At 42.1% G+C, this 24,425-nt stretch overlaps 1 protein-coding gene across 1 annotated transcript; it reads left to right on the top strand.

Annotated features, from left to right (window-relative positions):
* Positions 1-6,078: 6,078 nt before the first annotated feature.
* PLEKHB2 (pleckstrin homology domain containing B2) lies at positions 6,079-20,499 on the top strand. Its single transcript, XM_056849493.1, is given in 8 exon segments — positions 6,079-6,098; positions 8,976-9,021; positions 10,502-10,654; positions 12,408-12,510; positions 13,364-13,403; positions 16,800-16,898; positions 17,214-17,340; positions 20,258-20,499. Coding segments are annotated over 7 exon segments (696 nt in total). The 5' UTR covers positions 6,079-6,098; positions 8,976-8,984; the 3' UTR covers positions 20,395-20,499.
* Positions 20,500-24,425: the final 3,926 nt, after the last annotated feature.

The raw sequence follows: 24,425 nt of genomic DNA, 5'->3' as shown, positions 1-24,425 counted from the left end.
CCTTTTACTGACAGAAACCAAGGTTGAAGGCTGGCAATACTGTTGTGGTTGCCAAGCAACAGCCATTGAGAGCATTTGTTTCTTAAGGCTACAGGCACTCCTATCATTTGTGGGGGGTTAACCCCCTCCCAATGTTTTGTTTTTAAGATTTCAGGTTTTTATACAACCCTGGGGCTTTTCTCAGGTTTGTAGAAAGATCTGTCTTGTCCATCCATGGCCCCAGTATCCAGATTTAAGTATCCACAGTTGGGACCATGTTGAGAATGAGCTATATTGATAAATCTATTTAAGACTGCACTGTAATTATTATGAAATGCCCAAGTGAATATGATGGATTTATCCTGGTGCTTATAACAGTGATGGTACCAGGCAAATTTCCCTAAGGAGAAATAAGAAATTCTTGCCTACAGAGAGAATTCCTAAGCTGCTGGTGCCATTACTGAAAAGTCTCTGTTTCCAGTAGTCACTCACTTTACTTCTAAAGGTGAGGGCGGCTAGGGAAGAGATTCTTCATTCTGGCAAATTGGTTGTAGAGCAGGGGGTCCTTTAAATTCCCTGATCCCAAAATGTTTCGGTCTTGTGAGACCACCTTTGCATTGAACCCAGATACAAACTTGCGGCCAGGAAAGATATTTCAGAACTGAAATATGATTGCTGTGACACATCCCAGTAAAAAAACCTGATCACTGATTTCTAAACTAGTTGAAGTATCTGAACATTTTTCAGTGACAGCTCTACACAGAATGGATTACAGTAATCAAGCATGGATATAGCTAGGGCATGTATAATTAATTGTGACCAGATCATCTTTTCCCAGAAGGGGATGCAGCTGAAGTTGGTGAAACGCATTCCATACTATTAACTGATACCATCTGTGCAAAGCTGGATCTAGAAGAACCCCAAGCTGCAAACCTATTCAAGTGCAGCCCCATACAAGACTGGTTGAATGCCACCTCCATGGCCCAATGAGTCCACCCACAATACCTCCATCTTATTTTGATGGAATGCCAGTTGATGTTCAGAATATCCAGAGCTCCCTTTGGATTAGATGAAAAGGAGAAACGGGTGGGTGTCACCTGCATATTGGTGGCACCTCACCCCAAATATTCAAATAATCTTTCTCAGCATTTCCAGCATTTTGGGGAGCAGCTATGACTAAGTGGTAGAATATCTGCTTGGCATGCAGAAGGTCCCAGGTCCAATCCCTGGCATCTCCATCTAAAAAAGGATTGGGTAGCAAGTACCTCTGAAATACCTCTGCCTGAGACCCTGCAGAGCCACTGCCATTCTTAGTAGACAATACTGCTCTGGATGGACCAAGAGACTGATTCAGAATATAGTAGCTTCATGTGTTCATGTTATATAATACATATACATGTTAAAGATGCGAATATACTAAACTGCTCTATACAGAGCTAGACCATTAGATTACAGCAATCTAGTTTAGCAGCTAGATTGCCTAATTGGATGGCAATGGCTTTCCAGTGCCTGAGATAAAGATAGGTTTGTCCCAAACACTTGCCACCTGAGATCCTTTAACTGTAGATGCCAGGGATTGAAATGAATCTGTCAAAACCTAACAGACAATTGTTTCCATAACTGGGGAACACCACCAAGGCTCACCACCTCTTGATTGTGTTCAGTGACCACCAACTTGATATCAGATGGATGTATCAGATTATTAGTTGCACTGGAAAGTACATACATGATGCTCCCTCTTACTGTTTAGAGTTCCAGGCTTGGAAACATGTAGTGCACATATACATATGTGTTTCATATTATTATATTTATGCACTGCCTTTCCCCCACCATAGAACCCACAGGCACCATAGAACCTAGATTCCTAAGAGGTCTCCTATCTAGGCACTGACCAGGCTTAACCTGCTCAGATTTTTCTAGGTTACTATATCATTTGCCTTCCAACCATACATTGTAAAATGCACGGTAGGCAAGGATGTCTCCCATGAATGCACTGGTTGTGTGAATAGAACTTGAATATGGAACTAGGAGCTGGATATAATAGTAAAGCAACAGTAGCTTGTAATATGGTATGGCTATGGGTTGAAAGAAGTTAATTAAGCCTTCTCAATATGTGTGCATTTTTGTGGCTAGCAGATATGTTTTCCTTTAGATATAGAACAGATTAATATTACAGTGCAGAGCAAAGTGGTGCTCAAAATCTTACAACAAAGACTGTTACCATATATGGAACAAGAAATGTCAGATGTTCACACTGGATTCAGAAAAAGATAAGGCACTAGAGATCATATTGCTAATTTATGTTAGTTACTGGAGCATACAACACACTTTCAGAAGAAAATCAGCTTGTGTTTCATAGATTACACCAAAGCTTTTAACTGTGTAGTTAAAGAAAAGCTATGGTTGGTTTTAAAAGAAATAGGTGTGCCACAGCATCTGATTGTTTTGATACGCAACCTTTATTCCAGACAAGAGGCTATTCTTAGGACAAAATATGGAGAAACAGAATGGTTTCTCGCTGGCAAAGGTGTCAGACAAGGATGTATTTTATCTCACTATCTCTTCAATTGAAATGCAGAACTATCATAAGGAAAGCCGGATTAGATTTAGATGAAGGTGGAGTGAAAACTGGTGCAGATTACATTACATTACTGGCAGAAAACAGTGAAGACTTGAAATGACTCCTAACAAAGGTTAAAAGAGAAACTGCCAAAACAGGATGGCAGGTGAACATAAAGAAGAGAAAGGTAATGATTACTGGGGAATTACACAACTTAGAAGAGTAGGTTTTTATATGCCGACTTTCTCTACCACTTAAGGGAGAATCAAACCATCTTATAATCATCTTCTCTTCCTCTCCCCACAACAGACACCCTGTGAGGTAGGTGGGGCTGAGAGAGCTCTAAGAGAGCTGTGACTAACCACCCAGCTGGCTTCATGTGGAGGAGTGGGGAAACCAACCCAGTTCACCAGATTAGCGTCCGCCGCTCATGTGAAGGAATGGGGAATCAAACCCGGTTCTCCAGATTAAAATCCACTGCTCCAAATGACCGCTCTTAACCACTACACCCCGCTGGCTTTAAGGTTGACAATGAAGAAATGGAAATTGTTCAAGATTTTCTATTCCTTGGCTCCATCATCAACCAAAAGGAAGACTGCAACTAAGAAATCCAAAAGACACTGAGATTGGGAATGGCATCCATGAAAGAGGTAGAAAAGATTTTTAAGTGTAAGAATGTGTCACTGACGACCAAGATCAAGTTTATTCATGCCATAGTATTCCCCATTACTATGTACAGGTGTGAAAGTTGGACTACCTAGAAAGCTGACAGGAAGAAAGTTGATTCATTTGAAATGTGGTATTGGAGGAGAGTTTTATGGATTCTGTGCACTGCCAAAAAGACAAATAAGTGGGTTCTAGATCCAATGAAGCCTGAACTCTTCCTAGAAGCTAAAATGACTAAACTGCCAAAAAGACAAATAAGTGGGTTTTAGATCCAATGAAGCCTGAACTCTTCCTAGAAGCTAAAATGACTAAATAACCCTTTGGTTACATTGTGAGAAGAGAGGAGTCACTGGAAAATACAATAATGCTAGGAAGAGTTGAAGGCAGCACGAAAAGAGAAAACCCAACATGAAATGGATTGACTGTATAAAAGGAAGCCTTAGTTTGCAAGACCTGAGCAAGGTGGTTAACGACGTTTTGGATGTCATTACTTGATTGATAGGGTCGCCATAACTCAGAAGCAACTTGATGGCACTTATCACACACACAAAATCAAACAGGAGCAGAGGTTGAAAACAAATCCCTGTCTACTTAACTCCAACAAAACACTATCGAATTCTGGTAAGGCTTCTGTGCTTCTCAAAACTGCAATATCAGACTGTCCCTATCATGCAGGTCAAACAACTCTCAAGCAGCATACAGTGGTGCTGGAGCTGAATTAGAGCTGGCAATCCCACAGCAAAGAGCCTAGTTTCACAGTGCGCACTGAGCTGTTGGTCATGTGGTTGGCATTGCACTGGGAATCTTGGCCTTTACCCATATTGGATGGCTGCCTGAAAAGAGCCAGGAGACACAAGGACAGTCATGACTAGTGTTCTGTAGTAGCAGCAAACAGCACGCAGTTCTACACATGCCCTTGCAGTTACCTCATCTTCCCTCCTGCCACTTGGGGGTTCTTACATAGAAGGATGCATCTCTTAGGAGACATACCACTGAGTCCACTCTTACTCATAGTCATCTAATGTCTTGTATGGAGTCTAATGTCTTGTATAGAAGAAGAGTTGGTTTTTTATATGCTGACTTTCTCTACCACTTAAGGAAGAATCAAACCAGCTTACAATCACCTTCCCCTCCCCACAACAGATACCTTGTGAGGTAGGTGGGGCTGAGAGAGCTCTAAGAGAGCTGTGACTAGCCCAAGGTCACCCAGATGGCTTCATGTGGAAGTGCGGGGAAACCAACCCGGCTCACCAGATTAGCCTATGCCGCTCATGTGTAGGAGTGGGGAAATCAAACCCGGTTCTCAGATTAGAGAACCACTCCAAACCACCGTTCTTAACCACTACACCAGGCTGGCTCCAGCTGCACTGGAGCTATGTATGTACATTCTGCTGCTGGGGATCTGATCTGTCACACAGCTAGCCTTCCATAAGTGCTTAGCCAGTCGTACCAAAGGCTAGAGTAGACTGGCAGTAGGAATGCCAGCCTCCAGGTGAGACCTGGGGATCCCCTGGAAATACACCTCATCTCCAGAGATCAGTTCCCCTGGAGAAAATGGATGTGCTGGAGGGTGGACTCTGTGGCATTGTACTCCACTGAGCTCCGTGTCCTTCCCAGGCTCCATTCTCAAATCTCCAGGAGTTTCCCAACCTGCATCTGGCAACCCTACCCCCTGCCCTTAACCTGCTGGTGGCCAGGGCGGACCTGGCAACCCTAACTGGCAGGGTTATCAGCTTTCGTACATAAAGATGAAACTGGTGAAGGTTTTTCTCAAAATGTGGCCAAATTTTACTGCAATTGAGGTAGCCTGTTTGGAGATGCTATTCCTCTCCCCCTTCCTTCTCTTAAAAAAAACAAACCACCGCAGTCATACTCTAAAAGCGCTGGGGCGGGGAGGGTTTGGGGAGAGACCTCAGCATGATACAATGCTTTAGATGTTACCCTCCAAAGTATTCATTTCCTTAAGGGGAACTGTTCTCTGTAGTTTGGAGGTCCATTATAATTCAGGCAGAAATGGATTGACTGTATAAAGGCAGATCGTCAGGCCCCACCTGGAGGTTGGAAATCCTATCAGGAAGTAACGTCCTTAGGCATGGACAACATACTGTGTAACTGAATTTAAATTGGGAAATATTAAGGCATATGACTTGAACTAATTCAAATTGTTTGAAGTAATTAAGTTATCAAAGTTTAAAAAAATGTATTTTAAGATATTGACAGATATGGTTTATTATAATGAATTAGAACTGAATACAAAGAGAGAAATGTGGTTATTAAATGGACTGAGGAGGGGAGAGGGGAAGTTAAATATACACACTTGCTTAGAGATAAGATTGAAATCGTTTATATTGTGCATTATGTGAATTGAAAGACATTTAAGATTGTAAACCAATTTGAAAAATAATATTTTTTTTTAAAAAAAGGGAAGTAACGTCCTTCACCAAGGATCAAAAAGGGCCAGAGTCCAGTAGCACCTTAAAGACTAACAAAAATATTTTCTGGTAGGGTATGAGCTTTCGTGAGCCACAGCTCACTTCTTCAGAAAGCTCATACCCTACCAGAAAATATTTTTGTTAGTCTTTAAGGTGCTACTGGACTCTGGCCCTTTTTGACTACTGCAAACAGACTAACACGGCGACCCACTGTGAATTTTCACCAAGGATGTGCGTGAAGTTTTGCCCGCTTAACCCTCTTCCGCTTTCAAAAACTACACTTCCCATCAAGCCCCGCGAGCATGTGCAGTTGCATTTACTGACGCAGTTGATCATGGGACAGAGCTGACGTTAGAGACCTGGGAGAGAGAGGAGCGTATGATTCCCCCCCCCTCCTTACCCCTGACAAGGAGAAAAGCAGGATCTGTTGGCTTTTGTACGTGTTTTACAAAGTGCAACAGGTAGGCGAGGACAGGGAGCTTCCTTGCGTTTTCCCTTTGGGTGGAAAGTGGCTGGGATTGGGGCTTACGGGGAGGTCGGTCTGGGCTGGAGTGTTTTCCAGGTCAGTTGGAAGCGGAAGGCGATGTGCCTGGGGTCGCTCTTTAGTAGTCCGGCGAGGAGGGAGAGCCTTGGGGGGTGGAGGTGGGGGAGGCCGCTGCCCGCTGGTTGCAGCTTGTCTAGACAACAGAGGGTCAAATCGAGGGAGGTCGCGCCGTCGTGGTCCGTAATCCCTGTAGCAAGTGCTTCTCCATCCCTGCCTCCCCATTCCCCTACCGTTCTCTCTTATCCATTTGCCTTCACAGTTACTTTGGAGGATGAAGAGTTAAATCTTGGGTAGTTCGGGGCGCGGGGGGGGGTCGTTTCATGGCTCTTCCCATTTCGTGAACCTCGATTTGGGTACATAAACAGCAATCCCGTGGCATCTTAAAGAACAAAATTGGATTTCAGCGTGAGGTGTGTAATTATTATATCTAATCAAGAAAAATGCTGACACAATTCACTTAGTTACACTAAGATAATTCACAGCGGGTCGCCGTGTTAGTCTGTCTGCAGTAGTAGAAAAGGGCCAGAGTCCAGTAGCACCTTAAAGACTAACAAGAATATTTTCTGGCAGGGTAGGAGCTTTCGTGAGCCACAGCTCACTTCTTCAGATACCTTACACTAAGATAGTTAACGTAGATGGGGAGTCCCCTGTTTTGCTAAGTTAGCTGTAACGAGTGAGGAATAACAAGTAATTGTTCAAGCTGGTGGAGGGGCGTGGTGTGAAACTGCTGAACAAATTCCAGCTCAACAGCTTTTGGGGGAGAGAAAGCTCATAAAATAATACTTTTTCCAAATTAGTTTCCCTGTAGTTCTGGATGGCTAGCTCTAAGGTGAACTAATTCTAGAATGACAGTAGAGTATAATTCAAGATCTCTGTCTGATGGACCTTTAGCAGCTGCATGACCAGCAGAAATGTAGGGGGGGAGATTCACTTGAGGAATTTCTTTGTTATGCATTTGTTAAAGACACAGGATACTTGCTAGGAAAACAAAAGGCCAGCAGCCCTATTGGTAGAGTTTATGAAACTGCTGTTTCTTTTTCTTTCATTTCCAAATGGTAGTGATATTGCTGCTTATTTTTTTACTTCCTTGAAAACTAAAGTGCAATGCTTACTATGTGTGAAAGTTCTGTGGTATAAATTTGTTGGACCAGAGCATGTCAGCACCGTTCTGAAGTATGAATAGAACCCAGCATAGGAGAACTGCCTTAATAGTTGTGTAACTAGTGTGACAATGAAAGTAATGATTTAAGGTCTGAGCTGGTTGGCAATGGTGGGAAATTATCAGCTATTTATGGTTTGTGGAAGAAGATGCAACCTGATGACAGGTTGGAGTAGCTTGAAGGAATTTGTGGGTTGTTTACCTTGAATAGAGTCATTTCCTCTTCAGGGTTATGTATTTTGGGGTGTGATGTGTGCTCATGTCTTCCTGTCTATAAAACAGTTTCAAGTGCAATGTTCTTTCAATTTGATTCAGCCAGAACTTCTTAACTTCCCCTTCTTTTGATTCTGAAGATCCTACTTCATCTGTCTCCTAAAAATGTTGTTGTAAGCTGTGCTTAAAACTGGGAGGTTGTAAAATGGCTGAACAGTTGAGTGCTAAAGCACATGTTTTCTGTACAGAAGATCCCAAGTTCAGTCCCCACTATCTCCAGTTAAAAGGATCTCTGCTAGCAGGCCTGGGAAAGATTCCTGCCCAAGATTGTATGGCCTAGTGCTGCTTCATATGTTCACCTTTTTATCAGACATGGAGAGCAGAAAGAGGGGGGCCAATCCAGGCTTCAATATTCTGACCACATAAATACCTGTAAAAGATAACCAACACTGTGTTTTGGGGGCGATATGTAGTTATTTGGTAGAAAGAAGCTGTAGTATACTTAACAGAGAGAAAATACTACTCATGTGTACATATTTACTTTGCTGTAAGTACTGTTGAGTTTGATGGAACTTGATTCTTGGCATTCTTGAAACTGCAGTCTTAATCCCACATGTGTGGTCAGTGCTCCACTGATATTGCATACACTTTCCTCTTGCTTTCATTGGCTGGCTTGTTTATTAGTGTTTACCAGCTGAATCCTCCCCCTTTTTTTACCCATTGAGGCTGCAGTCCAGTGTGCTCGCTTACAAGCCTCATTGAAAGAGGGGAATTTACTTCTGAGTACACTGATGTGTGCATTGTTTGATAGAAGGCCAATCCTACATGTTATTGCTAGGTAGCAAATTTCAGCCTGTATTTTAACTAGCCATTGTCTGCAATAAGTGAAGGTAGTAATTCCAGTGTCTGGGCAAACTAGTAGTATTGTCAGTTTCTTACCAAAATACAACTTCTGTGTTTTTAGGAACCCCATCCAGTGAGCTGTTTGGGTGTGCTGTAGCTGCAATTAAGAGGAAAACTCAGTAGCTGAAAAAGAATTTATTTCAGCTGCATTTGCTTATTTTATGATAGGGTCTGTTTTGGGGACCATTAATTTGCTTGCTGTTTACAAGCAGAAGAGTCCTATGTGTTGTGATTTCATTAAGGCTGCATGTCCATACTCTGGTGGCTTCTCAGTGCAGGAAACTGAAGCTGTAAAGTTTTATGGGGTCTTTGGACCAGTGTGCGATTATAACGAGAAACTTCCTGTAACAGACATGAACGTGTTTCTATGGAGATCTCCGTCTCTAACCCACCTTGTGGCAGAAGTCTTGGGAGGAAGCCTGTCACGTGCTAAGGGAACAGCAAACCTGAATATGTGACCCTTTTGTACCACTGGTATTGTACTATATTGAAGGATCTCCACTCTTCTCTTCTTTCTAGAGTTGCGTTATGGCATTGGTGAAAAGCGGCTGGCTGCATCGGCAAAGTGAGTAATGGATTCTGACTGCTTTCCTTTCTTGTACTGTTATTGGGCCAAACTAGATGTTACATGTTTGTGCATGCTGTAAACCACTCTGAGTCCTCTGTTGAGAAGAAGGTGCAGGTTATATATTGAATAAATTAATTAAATTAAATACATGGGTGATTGGCACACCAGTAATGGTAAGCAAACGTGAGCACACATGAACTCATGAAACTGCCTTATACTGAATCAGACCCTTGGTCCATCGAAGTCAGATTTGCCTACACAGACTGGCAGTGGCTCTCCAGGGTCTCAGGCAGAGATCTTTCACATCACCTACTTTCCTAGTCCCTTTAACTGGAGATGCCGGGGATTGAACCTGGGAACTTCTGCATGCCAAGCAGAGGCTCTGCCACTGAGCTACCACCCTTCTACCCCACAGGAAAACAGTGTGGTAGTGTGTGTGTGTTAAGTGCCGTCAAGTCGCTTCCGACTCATGGCAACCCTATGAATCAAAGTCCTCCAAAATGTCCTATCTTTGACAGCCTTGCTCAGATCTTGCAAATTGAGGGCTGTGGCTTCCTTTATTGAGTCAATTCATCTCTTGTTGGGTCTTCCTCTTTTCCTGCTGCCCTCAACTTTCCCTAGCATGACTGTCTTTTGCAGTGACTCTTGTCTTCTAATAATGTGACCAAAATATGATAGCCTCAGTTTAGTCATTTTGGCTTCTAGGGTCAGTTCAGGCTTGAGTTGATCTATAACCCTTTTTTTTTTTTTTTTTTTTTGCAGTCCACAGTATCCGTAACATTCTTCTCTAATACCACATTTCAAAAGAATCCACTTTCTTCCTATCAGTAGAAGCCCCTCCCCGCCATGGTTGTATTTCTTTAAAAATAAATATATATCAGGAGATCCAGTCACAAATCTCCAGTGTAACATGCAATTTGTGCGTTAGAAAACACAACATAAACTAGATTCTTATTTGGACTGGTTCTTAAAAAAATACTGTGAGTTATACTAAAATCCTTAAGAGTAGTAGTTTTGGTGCAAACTTAACACACGAGTTCTCTGTCCCTAGACTGCTTGTTCAAAAGTAATCCTTTTCTGCCTGATGTCTTACAAGACATTAGCGAGAATAAACTAAGTGGATGCTACAAGGAGAGTTTAGGAAATCTTTCTTTATATTCAGCTGTTGCTTATACACAGAGTACTCAGTTTAAGCATGGATCTCTGGTACACTCAGCACAACAAGAAGTATCACTAAGTACAAAATTAATAGTCTTTGTGGAATTTAATACTGTTTTTAAGATATGGGAGTTCTGTTGCTTCTGTTTCACAAATAGTCCTTGTATTTCTTGGTGAAAACTGCATTATTGTTTAAAATATCAGCCCCTGAAATCTGAGGAGATCACATCCTGAGCTTGAAAGAGTTTTTGAACCTCATGCTAGACCAAAACTATTTTCCTGTCAGTGATTACCAAAATAGTTTTCTTCATACCTTCAGGTACTATATTACGGCGCTGGAAGAAGAACTGGTTTGATCTGTGGTCTCATGGTTACTTACTGTTTTATGATGACCATCATCGGCGGGATCTTGAAGACAGAATCCACATGAAAATTGACTGCATCAATGTCAGAGTGGGAAATGAATGCAGAGGTGAATACGACATGCTTTGTAGTTATTTTTTATTCCCCTCCACAAGCAAGCACCTATTGCCTCTGTCTAGAACCACCACTTAGCTTTGTGCCATAATACATACCTTTATGCCAGAGAATGGCGGCTACTTGGTGTGATAGCTTCCCCTAAAGGTAAGCTATACAAGGCACCCCCAACTTTCCACAAAATGTAGATTTGTTGAGGTTACTGGGTGGCCCTCTATAGAATAGTTCTGCTTAGTTTTCTAGAAGTAATTAGAATTCATCTTGACTCTTCTAAAAATCTAGTTTAACATATATGGTGCAGGTATTCAGTCTGTGCTGACCACAGGACTGTCTATGCTTAACTGGATGGCTGAATTTTGGTTAGCTGTATTTGGTTGGCCTATGATGAAAACCAGCCTGCATAATATGCATATATGAATAGAATTTCCTGTTTATGATTAGTTAGATATGAAGAACTTATTGGAGTCCATTTTTCTGTCTTTTAGAAAACAGGATGTTCCTAGGCTGTGTTTATTGAACAGTCATCTGATAATTCGGATCTGAAAGTCATTTGTGAAATTCTTATTCTGTCAAAAAATTCTTATGTCCATATTGCTCTTAGGTCAGATAATTTAACTTTTCAAGAATAGAACATTCCATGTGTAGCTCCCCCCCACCCCCCGTGAGGGTCTACTAGCTCTGCTTTCTGTTGTGCGTTAACATCTATACTAGTAGAAATGTAGGTATTTTGCTTTATGAAGAGAATCTGCTACAAAAGCCAGCATCATCTGGCTGTGTGTCTTCTTTTGGAAGAAGGTTCTATGAATATTGGGGAATGCAGTACCTCCCTTCAATGGGACTCAAGTGGCCATGTAAAAGAGCTTGACCTTCTTACTGCTTGTTTCCAACTCTGACCTAGTGGATAATGTAGGCTTGTAAAACAGCCAATTGTTCAGTTGTCCTGAGCAAGTAAGAACTGCCTCCAAGCAGTTGTGAACAGTTCCTTTCTTAAGTTGGAAGACATCTGGCTGTCTCACGAAAATATATGGGCAGGTAGGCTAGTAACTGTCCAAGGAGTTATTTGCAGCTCAGGTTATTGATTTTGTGGGGACAACTTTCACATTTCATTTTCTCTTCTCTCCCATGTAAGTCCCTGGAGTTTGAACAGTAGTTGAGATGTTGCCTGGTATTTGTGACTAGTTTCTATTCTGCTTTTTGATCAGTGGAGAACAGAGATGCTAAACACTTCAGTCTGCAGCTGTCATTATATGCTCTGAAAAACCCTTGTGACATTCTGCCCCAGCGCAGCAGTGGACTACTCCTCCTCCCTGCTCAGAAGAGGTGTGCTCTGTGCAAGGAATTATTTAAGGCTCTGCATGGAATAGTGGTCAGGAAAACCTCCATATATGGCAACTTAATGAACTACTGAGATGCCTGGAAAATGCATCATATCCTTGCCCTTTAATTCTTGAGTGGGTAAGAACTTTGTTGTGGAAACTCAGCCCTAGATGAACCTGCTCCTTTTGCCAGCTATGGACTCCACTTTAGCTGCTGGCTGACAGGCTCATCCCCTCTTCCCTTAGTGAAGGCTTTGCTGAGGATCTGACTTTACACAAATTACAGTGCAATCTGACGCAAAGCTACCCCAGTCCGAGCCCCTTGAAATTGGTGGGCTCAGACTGGAGTAAATCTGTATAGAATCACACTATTAAACAGTTAGCTTCTTCACAAAAATTAAAGTATCTCTCTTTGCCTCTTCTTTTGGCCAGGGTTGCAGCCTCCTGAGGGGAAGCCTAGAGATTGTTTGCTGCAGATTGTTTGCCGTGATGGGAAGGTGCTCAACCTTTGTGCGGAAAGTGCTGATGACTGCTTGTAAGTGTCCAGGGGCTGTGGCACTGCTTGGCTCCTTCTACTTGGTTGTTGTTGCTGTTGCAAGTACGAGAACCTCCCTTCTAAATAGTAGCTCCTTTAACAGACCTAGGTTTGTAGCCATGTAGATCTGAGTGTATGTAGGGTTGTAATGTGTATACTTAAATTACTGTGTCAAACTTAAAATGTACTATTGAGATGTTGAGGGTTTATGGCTCTTAAGGATTTTATTGGCACACCTTGATACAAAGGAGGAAACTGTAGTTACTTCGGGTATATGAACATATGCTGAACTGGACCAATGGTCCATCTAGTTCATTATCATCTACTCAGACTGGCAGTGCTTCTCAAGGATCTCAGCACAGAAAGGTGTTTTCCAGCTAACTGAGAGCTTAATATAGTGGTTTAGAGCGGTGGTTTGGAGCAGCAGGCTCTGATCTGGGGAACCGGGTTTGTTTCCCCACTCCTCCACACGAAGCCAGCTGGGTGACCTTGGGCTAGTCACAGCTCTCTCAGCCCCACCTACTTCACAGGGTGTCTGTTGTGGGGAAGGGAAGGTGATTGTAAGCCTGTTTGAGTCTCCCTTAAGTGGTAGAGAAAGCTGGCACATAAAAAACAACTCTTCTTCTTCACCTGGCAATGCAGGGTCTAAACTTAGAGACTTTGTACATATGCAAAGCATATGCGCTCTCTCTCTCCCCCCTAGACCATTTTCTAGGCTTGTATTCAGGAGTAGTTATCACAATTTTTCTAAAGCTGTCAGTGTAGTTTCTCATGTACAATTTAGCTGTGTAAGCTCAAACACATTTGAGTGGCTTTTAACTCCCCCCCCCCCTGTTTTGTTCATTCCTCTTAGGGCTTGGGAAATTGCTCTCCAAGATTCCAGAACAAGTGGGGTAAGTATTTTTGTTCATAGTGACAAGGAAAGTATGCTGGTCGTCTTTTCCCTTGCTCCGTTAAGTGGTTCTTTGTGGATAATGCTTTTGCCTCGTGGAAAGAGAACTTGCACTCTAGGTTGGCTCCAGGAGAGAAATCTTTCAAAAGCAGCTAGATGGGTTATGCTTGACCAGTGCTGGCTGGCAGATGTGTGTTATGCCTCCTGGGAGAAGTGTTGAGCTAGTGATGAGATTGGTGCTGAGGTTGACATCATCCATCACTGTGCTGACAGGCCATAAGAATGAACATCTGTGGGCATCTGTCATTTAGCTCAAGTGGAGCTAATGCCAGCACACTAGACGTTTCTGATGGTGCTAACAGCATTTAGTAGCACTTGTTGCTCATCTTGATGAAAGGGGCAGCTTAAATTCCAAAAGGGAGGGATACTTTGGAAGGTTATCTACCCTGTTAACCAGGGATATTTTCCAGTTTGAAGGATGAGGCTTTGTGTTTTGCAAGGGTCAGCCATTGGATGAGATTGAACTGTGGGGCAAAGATATTTGGGGAATATTTGGAACCTCCTAAAAATTTTAGAAATGGGTTCAGGAACACGCTATCCATGCTTAGCCTCCTGAGTCTATTTTGCAAGAGGAAGGATGGTTACATTTTGAGTATCTCTATTTCTACCTGATGGAGTAAAGTACCAGATTCTACTGCCTTTGGGCATGGAAACTGCAGAGAAAGTTGGCTGAAAAGTGTGGTGCAATAACATCATCTTTTGTAAAAGAGTGGTAACCTACCTACAATAGGAGTAGAAAAAGAGAACAAAAAATAGCCCAGGGCAGAGTTGCATAGCAGGAGTCTTCACAAGCAACACATTATGAAATAAAGGCAGTTCCATTCCCTGCTTGCACAAAGGTGTTTTTTTTTAAAAAGGCTCAAGACAGTTTTTCAGAACAAATACCTTTTGAAACTGGCATTGGGTAAAGTCTGGGTTTGCCTTCCTCTGGGAGTAACAGGAATAGCATAGAGGGGGCTTCTTAAAAATAGCTCTCTTTGCAGCACCATTAATTATGCATGCTTCTCCAGCTGTTCACCAAGCCCCGAGCATATTAATTGTTGTTCAGGACACATGGGATATTGAGGGTAATGGAGTAACAGTTAAAAGAGAGAAAAGTAAAATTGAGAAGGAAGGAGAAATTAGTCTTCTGGAGTCCCTAGCATCTGCAGAGGGAGATTAGGATTGGAGTATATGTGTTATGAGGTGTGCATCCCCTAACTAATTCTTACCACCTGTCTATGATGCTGTAAATCAGCCACCGTAGCCCTGCATCTATGGGAGTGCATGTGCCCCACTCCCACTTCTCTAGCTGCCCGGTTTAATGCCTCCTGGGCTTTTGGCAGCTGGTGTGGACAGGTGACTTCATCCTTGGGTGCCTCTTTCCCCCTCATCTTGCCTTATCTTTCAGGAACCAGCCCTTCCAGAGGGCTTCTGGTCAACTGTCCAGCATTTCTGCCTACTTCATAGGACAGCTGTGTGGGTTAAGAGGACAGGGGAAGTGTGTGGTCAGGCATGGGAGCTGTTGCCATGGCACTCCCAACGGGATAGGATTTGATTATTGCAAATTCCTTTGAACAGGGGGCAAGGCAATAAGCTTGCGTATCCAATGCCCTTCATTAATTGGCAGGCCCCATTCCCCATGAATGCTGGGTAACAAAGGTTTTGTTGTATATGCAGCAATACTTACTTTCCTCTCAGGCCAAAACCTAGAATGCATAATTTGTAACTCAGTTAGCATATAAGATTGTATTATTTGTCATATTTACAGAAAATAAAAGTATAAATTACTTAGATTTCTACATGTGCCACTCAGTTAACATAGCAATTTTCCCTAATGAGCAGTCAGATAATAGCATTTGCTTCTACTTAGGCATGTATATGTTCACACCTCTTGCCATCATGTTTCCTGTATCCCAAAAAACCTGAGGTAGGACTAGAATGTCTCTGACCTGGTGTGTTTAAGAAGTGTTGTGCCGCAGAACTTTCATTATATCAGTAGAACTATTCCAGCTGCCTTTCCAGAGCCTATAAACTATTCCAGAGCCTATAAATCTGGGACAGAAAGCTGGTACAGCTCAGTCATGCTCTCTTTGCTGCTCAGGGAAAAGGACTGAATGGTTGCCTGCCATGCTTGCAAATCCATCTGTGATTGGAATGCTGAAGAACAGTAACATGGCAAAAAAACTTCCTATCTGACAAACTGAGCTTTGATTCATGAAAGCTTATACCCTGGGTAATTTTGTTGGTCTTTAAGATGCTACTGGACTGGAATTTTATTGTATGGCAAAAGTATCATTGTGATGTAACCAAAAATTGTGCATGGTGAACAAGAAAAAAAATATTGAGAGTGGCTAAGGAGGATAGGGAGGGAATACTGGGAGGGAAAAGTTGCAAGTTTGGACACCAGGAATCCATTCAGTTAATGGTGCTTTCTTAATGGCACAAGAGTCAACAGAAGACTCCTTGCGCCAGAGGAAAGCATTGCCATTATCAGGACAGATCTGCTACTTAGGGTCCCAGTAATGTTGATCTCTGGACTTTCTGTGTGGCACCTTCTTTGCAGTTCTGTTTCCTTTTTGTCCCAGTGTATATATGGGGAGAAAAACATGGATGCTACACTGAGCTCCTTGGAAGAAGTATGAGATTAAAAATGTGTCTAATTAAAAGGTTTCTGATTTCTGATCTTCCTGACATGGAATAGATGGTAAAACTGGATGGCTGTGCCTTACGTTTGTCCAGCTTTGGGTCATAAGTATTGGTGATTAGTAATAGTGGCTTGTTTGCAAAGGAGAGACACTTTCAGCCCATTCCTGGGGGGAGGGGGTTAGGCGGCTCCAAAGCGGGATCCAACCTCCCCCCCACTGAAGCCACAAAGCTGCTCTTACTTGTGAGCCTGTGAAGCCACCCCATAATGTTCCATGGGGCTACGCCACCTAAAAAAGGTGGTATAACTCACAATAAGGGCAAAGGGGGTGTTCCCGGCCCGAAAGTGGTTAGGAAGCTGCTTAGAGGCCACTCCGACCCCAGGAACACCTCCCCGGATGCTGGCATGGGGAAATATGCCGGGAGGCTACACTGACGCCCAAGCCCCATGCAGTGGCATGGCATCCTGGGGCTGGCGTCCATGTGCTGGTGTAAGTGCCCTTTATCTTGGGTTAAATGGGCACTTATGCCTACATGGGGTCATGCCGGCTCCTAAGGAGCCCCCCCTTCAGGATTGCAGCCATAATGTACTAAAAAGAGGCTAATTTATCTTGTTTCTTATTGAATAGCTCATTATATAATGTTCTAGCTACCACCTGGGGAGGTGTTTATCCATTTTGAGAGGGAATAACTGCTGTGTTAATCTACCTAGGCCTATATTGGTTCTGAAGTGACGTACGATGACTCGTCAATCTCTTCAGCTCCCCCTCCATACACAGCTTATGCCACACCATCATCTGAGGCAAGTAAAATGGGAGAGCAAATTTTAAACCCGTAGAGCGTGGTAGTTTGTAATGTTACCTATGTGTAAAGCTTGCTGACAGCTTCACCTGTCATGAACCAATAACCAGCATCTTCAGGGAACACCAGTTTGTTTGAATTGTTCTGAGTATGCGTCATGCCCATAATTTTTAGCTGGAATAAAATGATTAACATGTATCGTCCAACAACATATCACTGTACATTGAATAGGTATGCTCCTTAAACTAGGTCTGCAGTTTAAGAGCATGAATTGCAGCACCCCATAGAAGAAAAAATCCTCAGGTATGTTTGGTTACATGTACACTGTTTGTAATTTCCTCAGGTTTATGGCTACCCACAATACAATGGTACTTATCCACCTCCGGGGGCTCAGGTCATCTTTACTTCCAATGGACAGACATATGCCATCCCTTACCAATATCCAAACCAAGGTAACTTATAGTATTTTCTCCGATGTAATTTGTGTATTTAAAACTTCAGGTTCTATCTTTTTTAACCTTTTTTTAAAAAAGCTTTTTCATTTCTTACTTCAGAGTGAATCAGTATAGGGGGGGAAAGTATCACATCAGCCAGCGTGTCAGTCATATGCATGGCACTTCTTTGTAAATCCTTAGCCCCAACTTATAAAGCTGTAATATTAGTTTAGCTACAGAGGTGTACTTGTTATTGTCAGAGTAGGAGTGACAAATTCCCACATTGACATGAAGGTCATGGGATGACCCTGGACCAGTCTCACTTTCTAAGCCCAACATGACTCACTGAATTTTTGTGAGGGTAATATGGAGGAGCCCCGTGGCGCAGAGTGGTAAGCTGCAGTGCTGCAGTCCAAGCTCTGCTCACGACCTGAGTTTGATCCCGACGGAAGTCAGTTTCAGGTAGCCGGCTCAAGGTTGACTCAGCCTTCCATCCTTCCGAGATCGGTAAAATGAGTACCCAGCTTGCTGGGGGTAAAGGGAAGATGACTGGGGAAGGCACTGGCAAACCACCCTGGAAACATAGTCTGCCTAGTAAATGTCGGGATGTGGCATCACCCCATGGGTCAGGAATGACCTGGTGCTTGCACAGGGGACCTTTACCTTTTAATATGGAGGAGGGGAGAGTCGTGTATACTGCCTTTGCTGCATCTGAGAGAAGAAGAAAGGGTAGGATAGGATAGTTCATCTGAAGAATATACAGGTTTAAAAAAGTAGAATCCTGATCTTATAATGAGAGATTCTCCTCATTTACTTCCAGATATTGTCAGCAAAAAGATTGGGGGAGGGGGGAGAGTGTCTCCCCCCACCCCGTGTTTACTCTACAATCTACATGATTGTTCTGTAGAGCTAAGTTGGGCATGCTCTTCCTTTCATCACACTGGATCCAACCAGCTTTTCTGCTGCTGGTATGAAAAAGGGAGGAAAGGGTTTTCTTTTCACTACCCAAAAAGCCATGTGGGATGTCGGCTGTACTTAGGAGGAGAACTGAGAGTGAGTGGAAAAAGTTGGGTGGACCCAACCAATGTTCTTTAATGTATTCCGTATTGAGACCCTCACATGTGAAATGGCCAAGTATTTTTTACTTGTTTAGCCAAAGAACACAGATTGAGTTCTTGAGCCATGACTGGCTTATCGCCTCCCACCTTAGACCATGCTGCTGCATAATTAAAATATGGCAAGGCAAATGTCTTTGATCATGTGGTGGTTGATAGGATTGTACTTCTGTTTTATTGTAGCTGCATTTGCTTTACTGAGTTGTGTCTGAACTTTGCCTTATTGTGTGAGTTGCCTGACTTCCAGTTCTGTGGCACGAGAAGATAATGTTCCCTCACAATTTTTTTATTAGTCTTATGTCACGTTGTCTCCTGTTCCATGCGTACAAAACCAGGTTCTCTTGACGTATTTTGCAGGTTAAAAGAATGTCTTCTATTTTCTCTTGCATTAAATGCACAGGTTATGCAAACTTCCTCTAGAATCAAATAGGAGGAAAAATAATAAAACATTGATATGAGCTATAGGGTGTGAGGGATTAAAAGTTTTACAGAGTTTGGTCAGGGGATGCACAGCCTCTTCCCCCCGCCCCCAAGTCCCCAGTACATTTTGTAGAATTTTAGAGCCCTGCAGGGGAGCTTTCTTAGCTCTCTTGGAGATTCAAGAAGTTTCCACACAAACTAAAACAGGTTTAAGCTAGCGCATAAAATTGTCCTACTTGTTCTCATTGTGAGCTAATTTTAGTAGTTTTCAGGGAGATTACATTCAACTAATATATGCAAGCGTTGTGTGCTAGGCAAATACATATTATGAGCCAGAAAATTATGGGTTTCATCAGCACTAGTTTAAAAGGGACCAGAAGGCCTCTGGTTCAAGCCCTCTGCATAAGGCATAGTTATTTCCCGGGTTGTGTGTATTCTAGGTTCCACTGCAGCCCAGAAATGCAGATGACAGCCACTTTCCACCTCCAGTATTAGCAGTATAAATAACCTGGGTTTTTATCCATCCCTTCTTCTCCCCTTCACTTTACAACATTGTAATCTGAGCTTGGAGCAAAATATACCTTGTTACAGGAGCATGACTGAACAGTTGCTCATTGTGATACTGACTGCATTTTAAATATTTCTTAGGCGACAGGATCCAGTAACATGTTCAAGGCAGTCACAAAGACTCTGGATTTAGAACCAATCTAGTTTTCGAACCACCTTATATAGCAGAGGAGGAAAATGTAAAAACGTGGTACATAAAAAAAAAATACGGCAAGGATGTCTCTTTGCCTGTGGTCTGTGCATTATAATGCATAAGTTAGAGCAAAAATACTCAGTAGATTGGATTAGCTGGGAAACAATCTGTATGAAGCTACTTATTGGACTAAGAACTCTCTTCTCAGAGAATCCTTAGTCCAAAGAACTTCCTATAACCGTTGGTGGTTGCAGGATGTTTGCTGCCGGCTGAACTGTAGGCCCAACTTCATAGTTTTCTGTCCAACCTGTCCAGTGATTCTTCTTCTCTTTCTCTGGGGGGGGGGGGGAGGTAGTTGTGAATTTCCTGCATTGTGCAGGGGGTTGGACTTGAGGACCCTGGAGGTCCCTTCCAACTCTGATTCTCCTCACCCCCAACTCATTGGGGAGCAATCTAGTATAAGCTGGAGAACTCGATTACTGACCTTTTTCAGATTTCTACAGATGTGTAGTCTTTGGTATGAATCACAAGATACTTCTTTTCCTATTTAAGTCGAAGTCCAGTGTGTGTGTGTGTTTGGCTTCTATATTTAAGGAGACTGTACATTCTTTGTGTAAGAGAATAGAAAGGAACTGAGATTTTATTTTTCCTCCCAAAGATGGTAAAACTCATTTATACCCCCCCAATATCTTCTTTCCAGGTCCTTACAGGCAGCCTCCTACAAACCATTTCATCATTCGAGAACGGTACCGGGATAGTGATGGAGACCTTGCCCTGGGCATGCTTGCCGGAGCAGCGACAGGAATGGCCCTGGGCTCATTGTTCTGGGTATTCTAGGTTTCTGCTAGAGCCATAAAGTGAGGAAGATCCAAAACCTTTTATTTATTCTGTGTATAATAATTATATATATTTTCAAAGTACTCCTGTTGAATCTACAGATTTGTAATAAGTTCTTGTAATACTATTGCTAGCAACTCACTAGGACTGCTGTTAACTAAGTCCTAACTGCCCCAATGGCTCATGGTCAGTTGAGTTTGTGATTCTGTGCATTGATTAGTAAGTAGCAGTAATATCAATGAAGGATTACTAATGAAGGATAAATTGCAACACATGACTGATTTTTTTATAGTCCAAAATTAACTATCTTGTTAAAATCACTTCAGCTGCAGACTTGGAATGTAGTAACTGCAAAATAAGGCAGAATGATAATAGGAAAATGTGCTGTACTTTGAACTCCAGGTTATTTGACTCAGATACTGTTTTACTGTTCCTTGAGTTGAAATGGTGGTTCAGTAGACACCCATGGGATTCATTTTTCAATATTCTAAAAGGTCTTACATTTCTGTAGCTTATTGGCTTGACAAAAATGGCAAAACTCCCCAGCATATATTGCTTTACTGTGCAAACTCTTCCCAAAGGCTAAACAAGAAAGTTTGCACTTTCCTGTTTCTTCAAAAAACAATAGCATCCCTGTTTGGAAAAGAGAAGGAAGGTTTGTCACAATGTAAATAATTTCAGTTTGCTAGAAATCTTAGCTCAGTTTAGTTCCTTGTGTATCAGTATCTGAACCCCATATCAGGTAGGATCCTTCAGACTGTGGGCTTCTTTGCTAGGAGAGGTAGTATCTACTAGCAACCTGGTTCAGTCTGGGTATGAAAGTCCTTCCCCATCCTAAATAAATACATAATGGAAGGTCTATGGTCATACTGGGTTTCAAAGTGTTCAGAGCATTTTTAAATCCCCTGGTAAGAGACATTTTGCAACCCTTTACTTGTAGAGTGGAAGTTTACACAAAACGACTCCTCACATTTCATCTGCACCTGCTAAACAAGAAGATTATTTGTTTTTTTCTGGTGTAGCACAATGAAATCTGTTCTCGATCGTTAAGATGTTGTACTGGTAATGTCGGATCTTGCATACTCGTCTACTTGAGCTTCTTCCCTTTCTGCTTTTGACACAAATCAATTAACAAGGTGGAGCAAGCTCTCATTAGAACATGATTAGCTTCAGTGGAGTAGGGTGCCAAAGCTTTATTCATAGGATATTTTTATATTTATACATTCAATTGCATGTATATCCTATTAAAAACTGAGATGTAGGTAAGATTCTTTAAAATACCTGTGTTGTGCTCTGAGGCAAACATTTACAGCAGCATGAAGAAGACTTTGGTGTAGCCATTTGTCAAAATAGTTCAATGCAATTATATTTTGTTCCCAGTGAATTATGGGTAACATGATTACAAGGCTTAGTAAAGTAATGGAAGACTTCCCTCAAATGAAACATGTGCGGCCCGCAAGGCAAAAGAGCCACACATGTTTCATTTGTTTCATTTGAGGGAAGACTTCCATTACTTTTGCTAAGCCTTGTAATCATGTTACCCATTATTCAGTAGACAGTACGGAGAAACCATAGTCATATCCAACAACTGTTGAATTTGAAAGTCTGTTGAGATGTTTATTTTTACAAATGGATTGTTCACCAGTCTAGAGCAAATGAACAATACTGTGAACTGAAGGAAGTCTGAACTGAAGATCTTTAGTGCTTTGTAAGTGTAGGGCCCTCATATTAATTCCTGTGCAAGTATGTGTGAAGCCTTTGAATCACTGAAACGTGCAGTGGAGTTCTAAGCAGTTATGCCCTTCTAAATACAGTGGGTTCAGTTGATTTAGAAGGGGATACATTCTGCTTAGGATCGCACTGTATCCCTGTGTTAGAGCCAGGCTTAGCTTCTACTCTGATTTATATTTTGTCAAGAGTAATTTTTTAAACGAGCCCCTTATCTTCTGTGCTGCTCTGTATAGTTGTTTAGGAATACCTAAAATTGCTACTTTCTATGTATTTGTATTTGATCATGAAAAAGAAAATAAACGTAGTATTGGAACTGCTGGTAAGCTTGAGAATTTATTACATGTCCCTTATTAAAAGGAGTCTTTCAGCCTGATTGTACCTGGTATTTATTTGCAGGCAGGGAACAAAGAAACATCTTTTTGGTCATTTTAATTATCTAAACATTGTGGTATTCTAATAGACAGATGTACAGATTTATTTTTGTAGATTGCTGTTATGATTATGGAAGCCACCTTGAGCACAGGAAAGCAGGGTACAAATTTTCCAGTAAGTATAAATAAAACTCACATCTAATTCTAGAAGGGCATGTAGATGGCAGCCTTTCAAACGGTCTTTAGGCTGATTCGATTTGTCCTAAGTATTCCGCCACTTGTGGTCTATCCATTATCCCAACTGTTCCATGTCTAGCAGTTCTCTCTCTGAAAGGCAGGTGGTTGCTTTGATTCAATCCAGGACATTTGGGAGCCATCGCCAACCATCTGGGTCTGTTCCTGTTCCAGAAATCAGTGACTGTATGGCACGAAAGCTTGCTGTGTCAGCTGGGAATATGCTGAAGCCAGCTTGAAATTCCATTGGACCCAACAATTTTCAGAGCAGACCATTTTAAAAACAGTTTGCCATCTTTCTGGAGGCTGCAAGTTACTGTGATTCCAATTCTTACCAGCTAATAAGTCACCTTAAGTCTAATTAAAGGCTTAACATATCCACAAATCATCCTCTTCTCATCAACTGTATGACAATCTGAATGTGTTTAGCCAGAAATGTATATGTGATGGCCTTATGGTTGTCATGGCAGCTATGGAGCTCTAAGCTACACAGTGCAAGGGGACCCGGATGTTGAAATCCTCCACAACTCCCCCGTCCCCAGGACTATTACATCAAGCTTTGTGTTAACTCAGTATATCCTTACAAAATCCAAGAGGAATGGGAATTAGAATTGGGAATAGTGTTATTTTGCTGCATAAATTGTTGTAATTGACTATTATGTTGGTAGAAATTAAGCAGTATATTTTCTGGGTTATTTTCTGTGCAGAAAGATTCCATGAAGAGGAGAGGCCAAAGGATTCTATTATGGGGAGAAAGAAGGAGGAATGGGATGGGTATGAAGGGCACTCACCATTAAATCAACAGAAGTATATCACAGCATTGAAATGTTGGGATTTTTTAAAGAACTTAAAAAAAAGAGAGAACATTTCTGGGAACTTATTTGCATGGCAGTTAGCTAGAAGACACATGAAAAGAACCTGGAGAATATTATTAGAGAATCTCATTAAACTCGATTGTCTTGAAATACCATGTTTAGAAGTAATTAACGATAGAGAATTGTATTGAGAATTGCCCAAGCAGGGTCGGAGGGGTGTAGGGGTTAAAATGTTGGAGTTGGATCTGGGAGATAGGGGTTTGAATCTCCACTTTGCCATGGCAGCTTACTGGGAGACTTGGGCCAGGCACATATACTCAACCTAACCTCCCTTGTAGGCATGTTGACATAAAATGAAAGAAAGGACAATAGTAAACCACTTTTGAGTCCCCACTGGACTCAGAAATAAATAAAATAAATACATGGTGCTTTTCAAACTGTTACGTATAAATCAGATGCTGCGGTTGTAGAGGGAGGGGAAAAAAATTGGTTTCAGGGTTCCCGCTTCTTCATACAGATGATCACCACTATCAAACTTGGCAACGTTAACCTTCTGTTGAATGGACAGAAAGTATATGGGTAGCCACAACATACTTTTAGACTGAGGAATTAAATGGAGCTGCAAGATGTGTGGAGCAGTTAAACAATCAGAAGAAGAGTTGGTTTTTATATGCTGACTTTCTCTACCACTTGAGGGAGACTCAAACAGGCTTACGATCACCTTCCCTCTCCCCCCCCCCCGCCCAGCAACAGACACCCTGTGAGGTAGGTGGGGCTGAAAGAGTGTGACTAGGTCACCCAGCTGGCTTCATGTGGAGTAGTGGGGAAACAAATCCAGTTCACCAGATTAGCCTTCCCAGCTCATGTGAGGGAGTAGGGA

The sequence above is a fragment of the Euleptes europaea genome, chromosome 5 (assembly GCF_029931775.1).
Source record: "Euleptes europaea isolate rEulEur1 chromosome 5, rEulEur1.hap1, whole genome shotgun sequence".
Lineage (NCBI taxonomy): Eukaryota > Metazoa > Chordata > Lepidosauria > Squamata > Sphaerodactylidae > Euleptes > Euleptes europaea.
The sequence above is the reverse complement of the archived record's forward strand: the minus strand, read 5'-3'. Positions and strand labels throughout refer to the sequence as shown.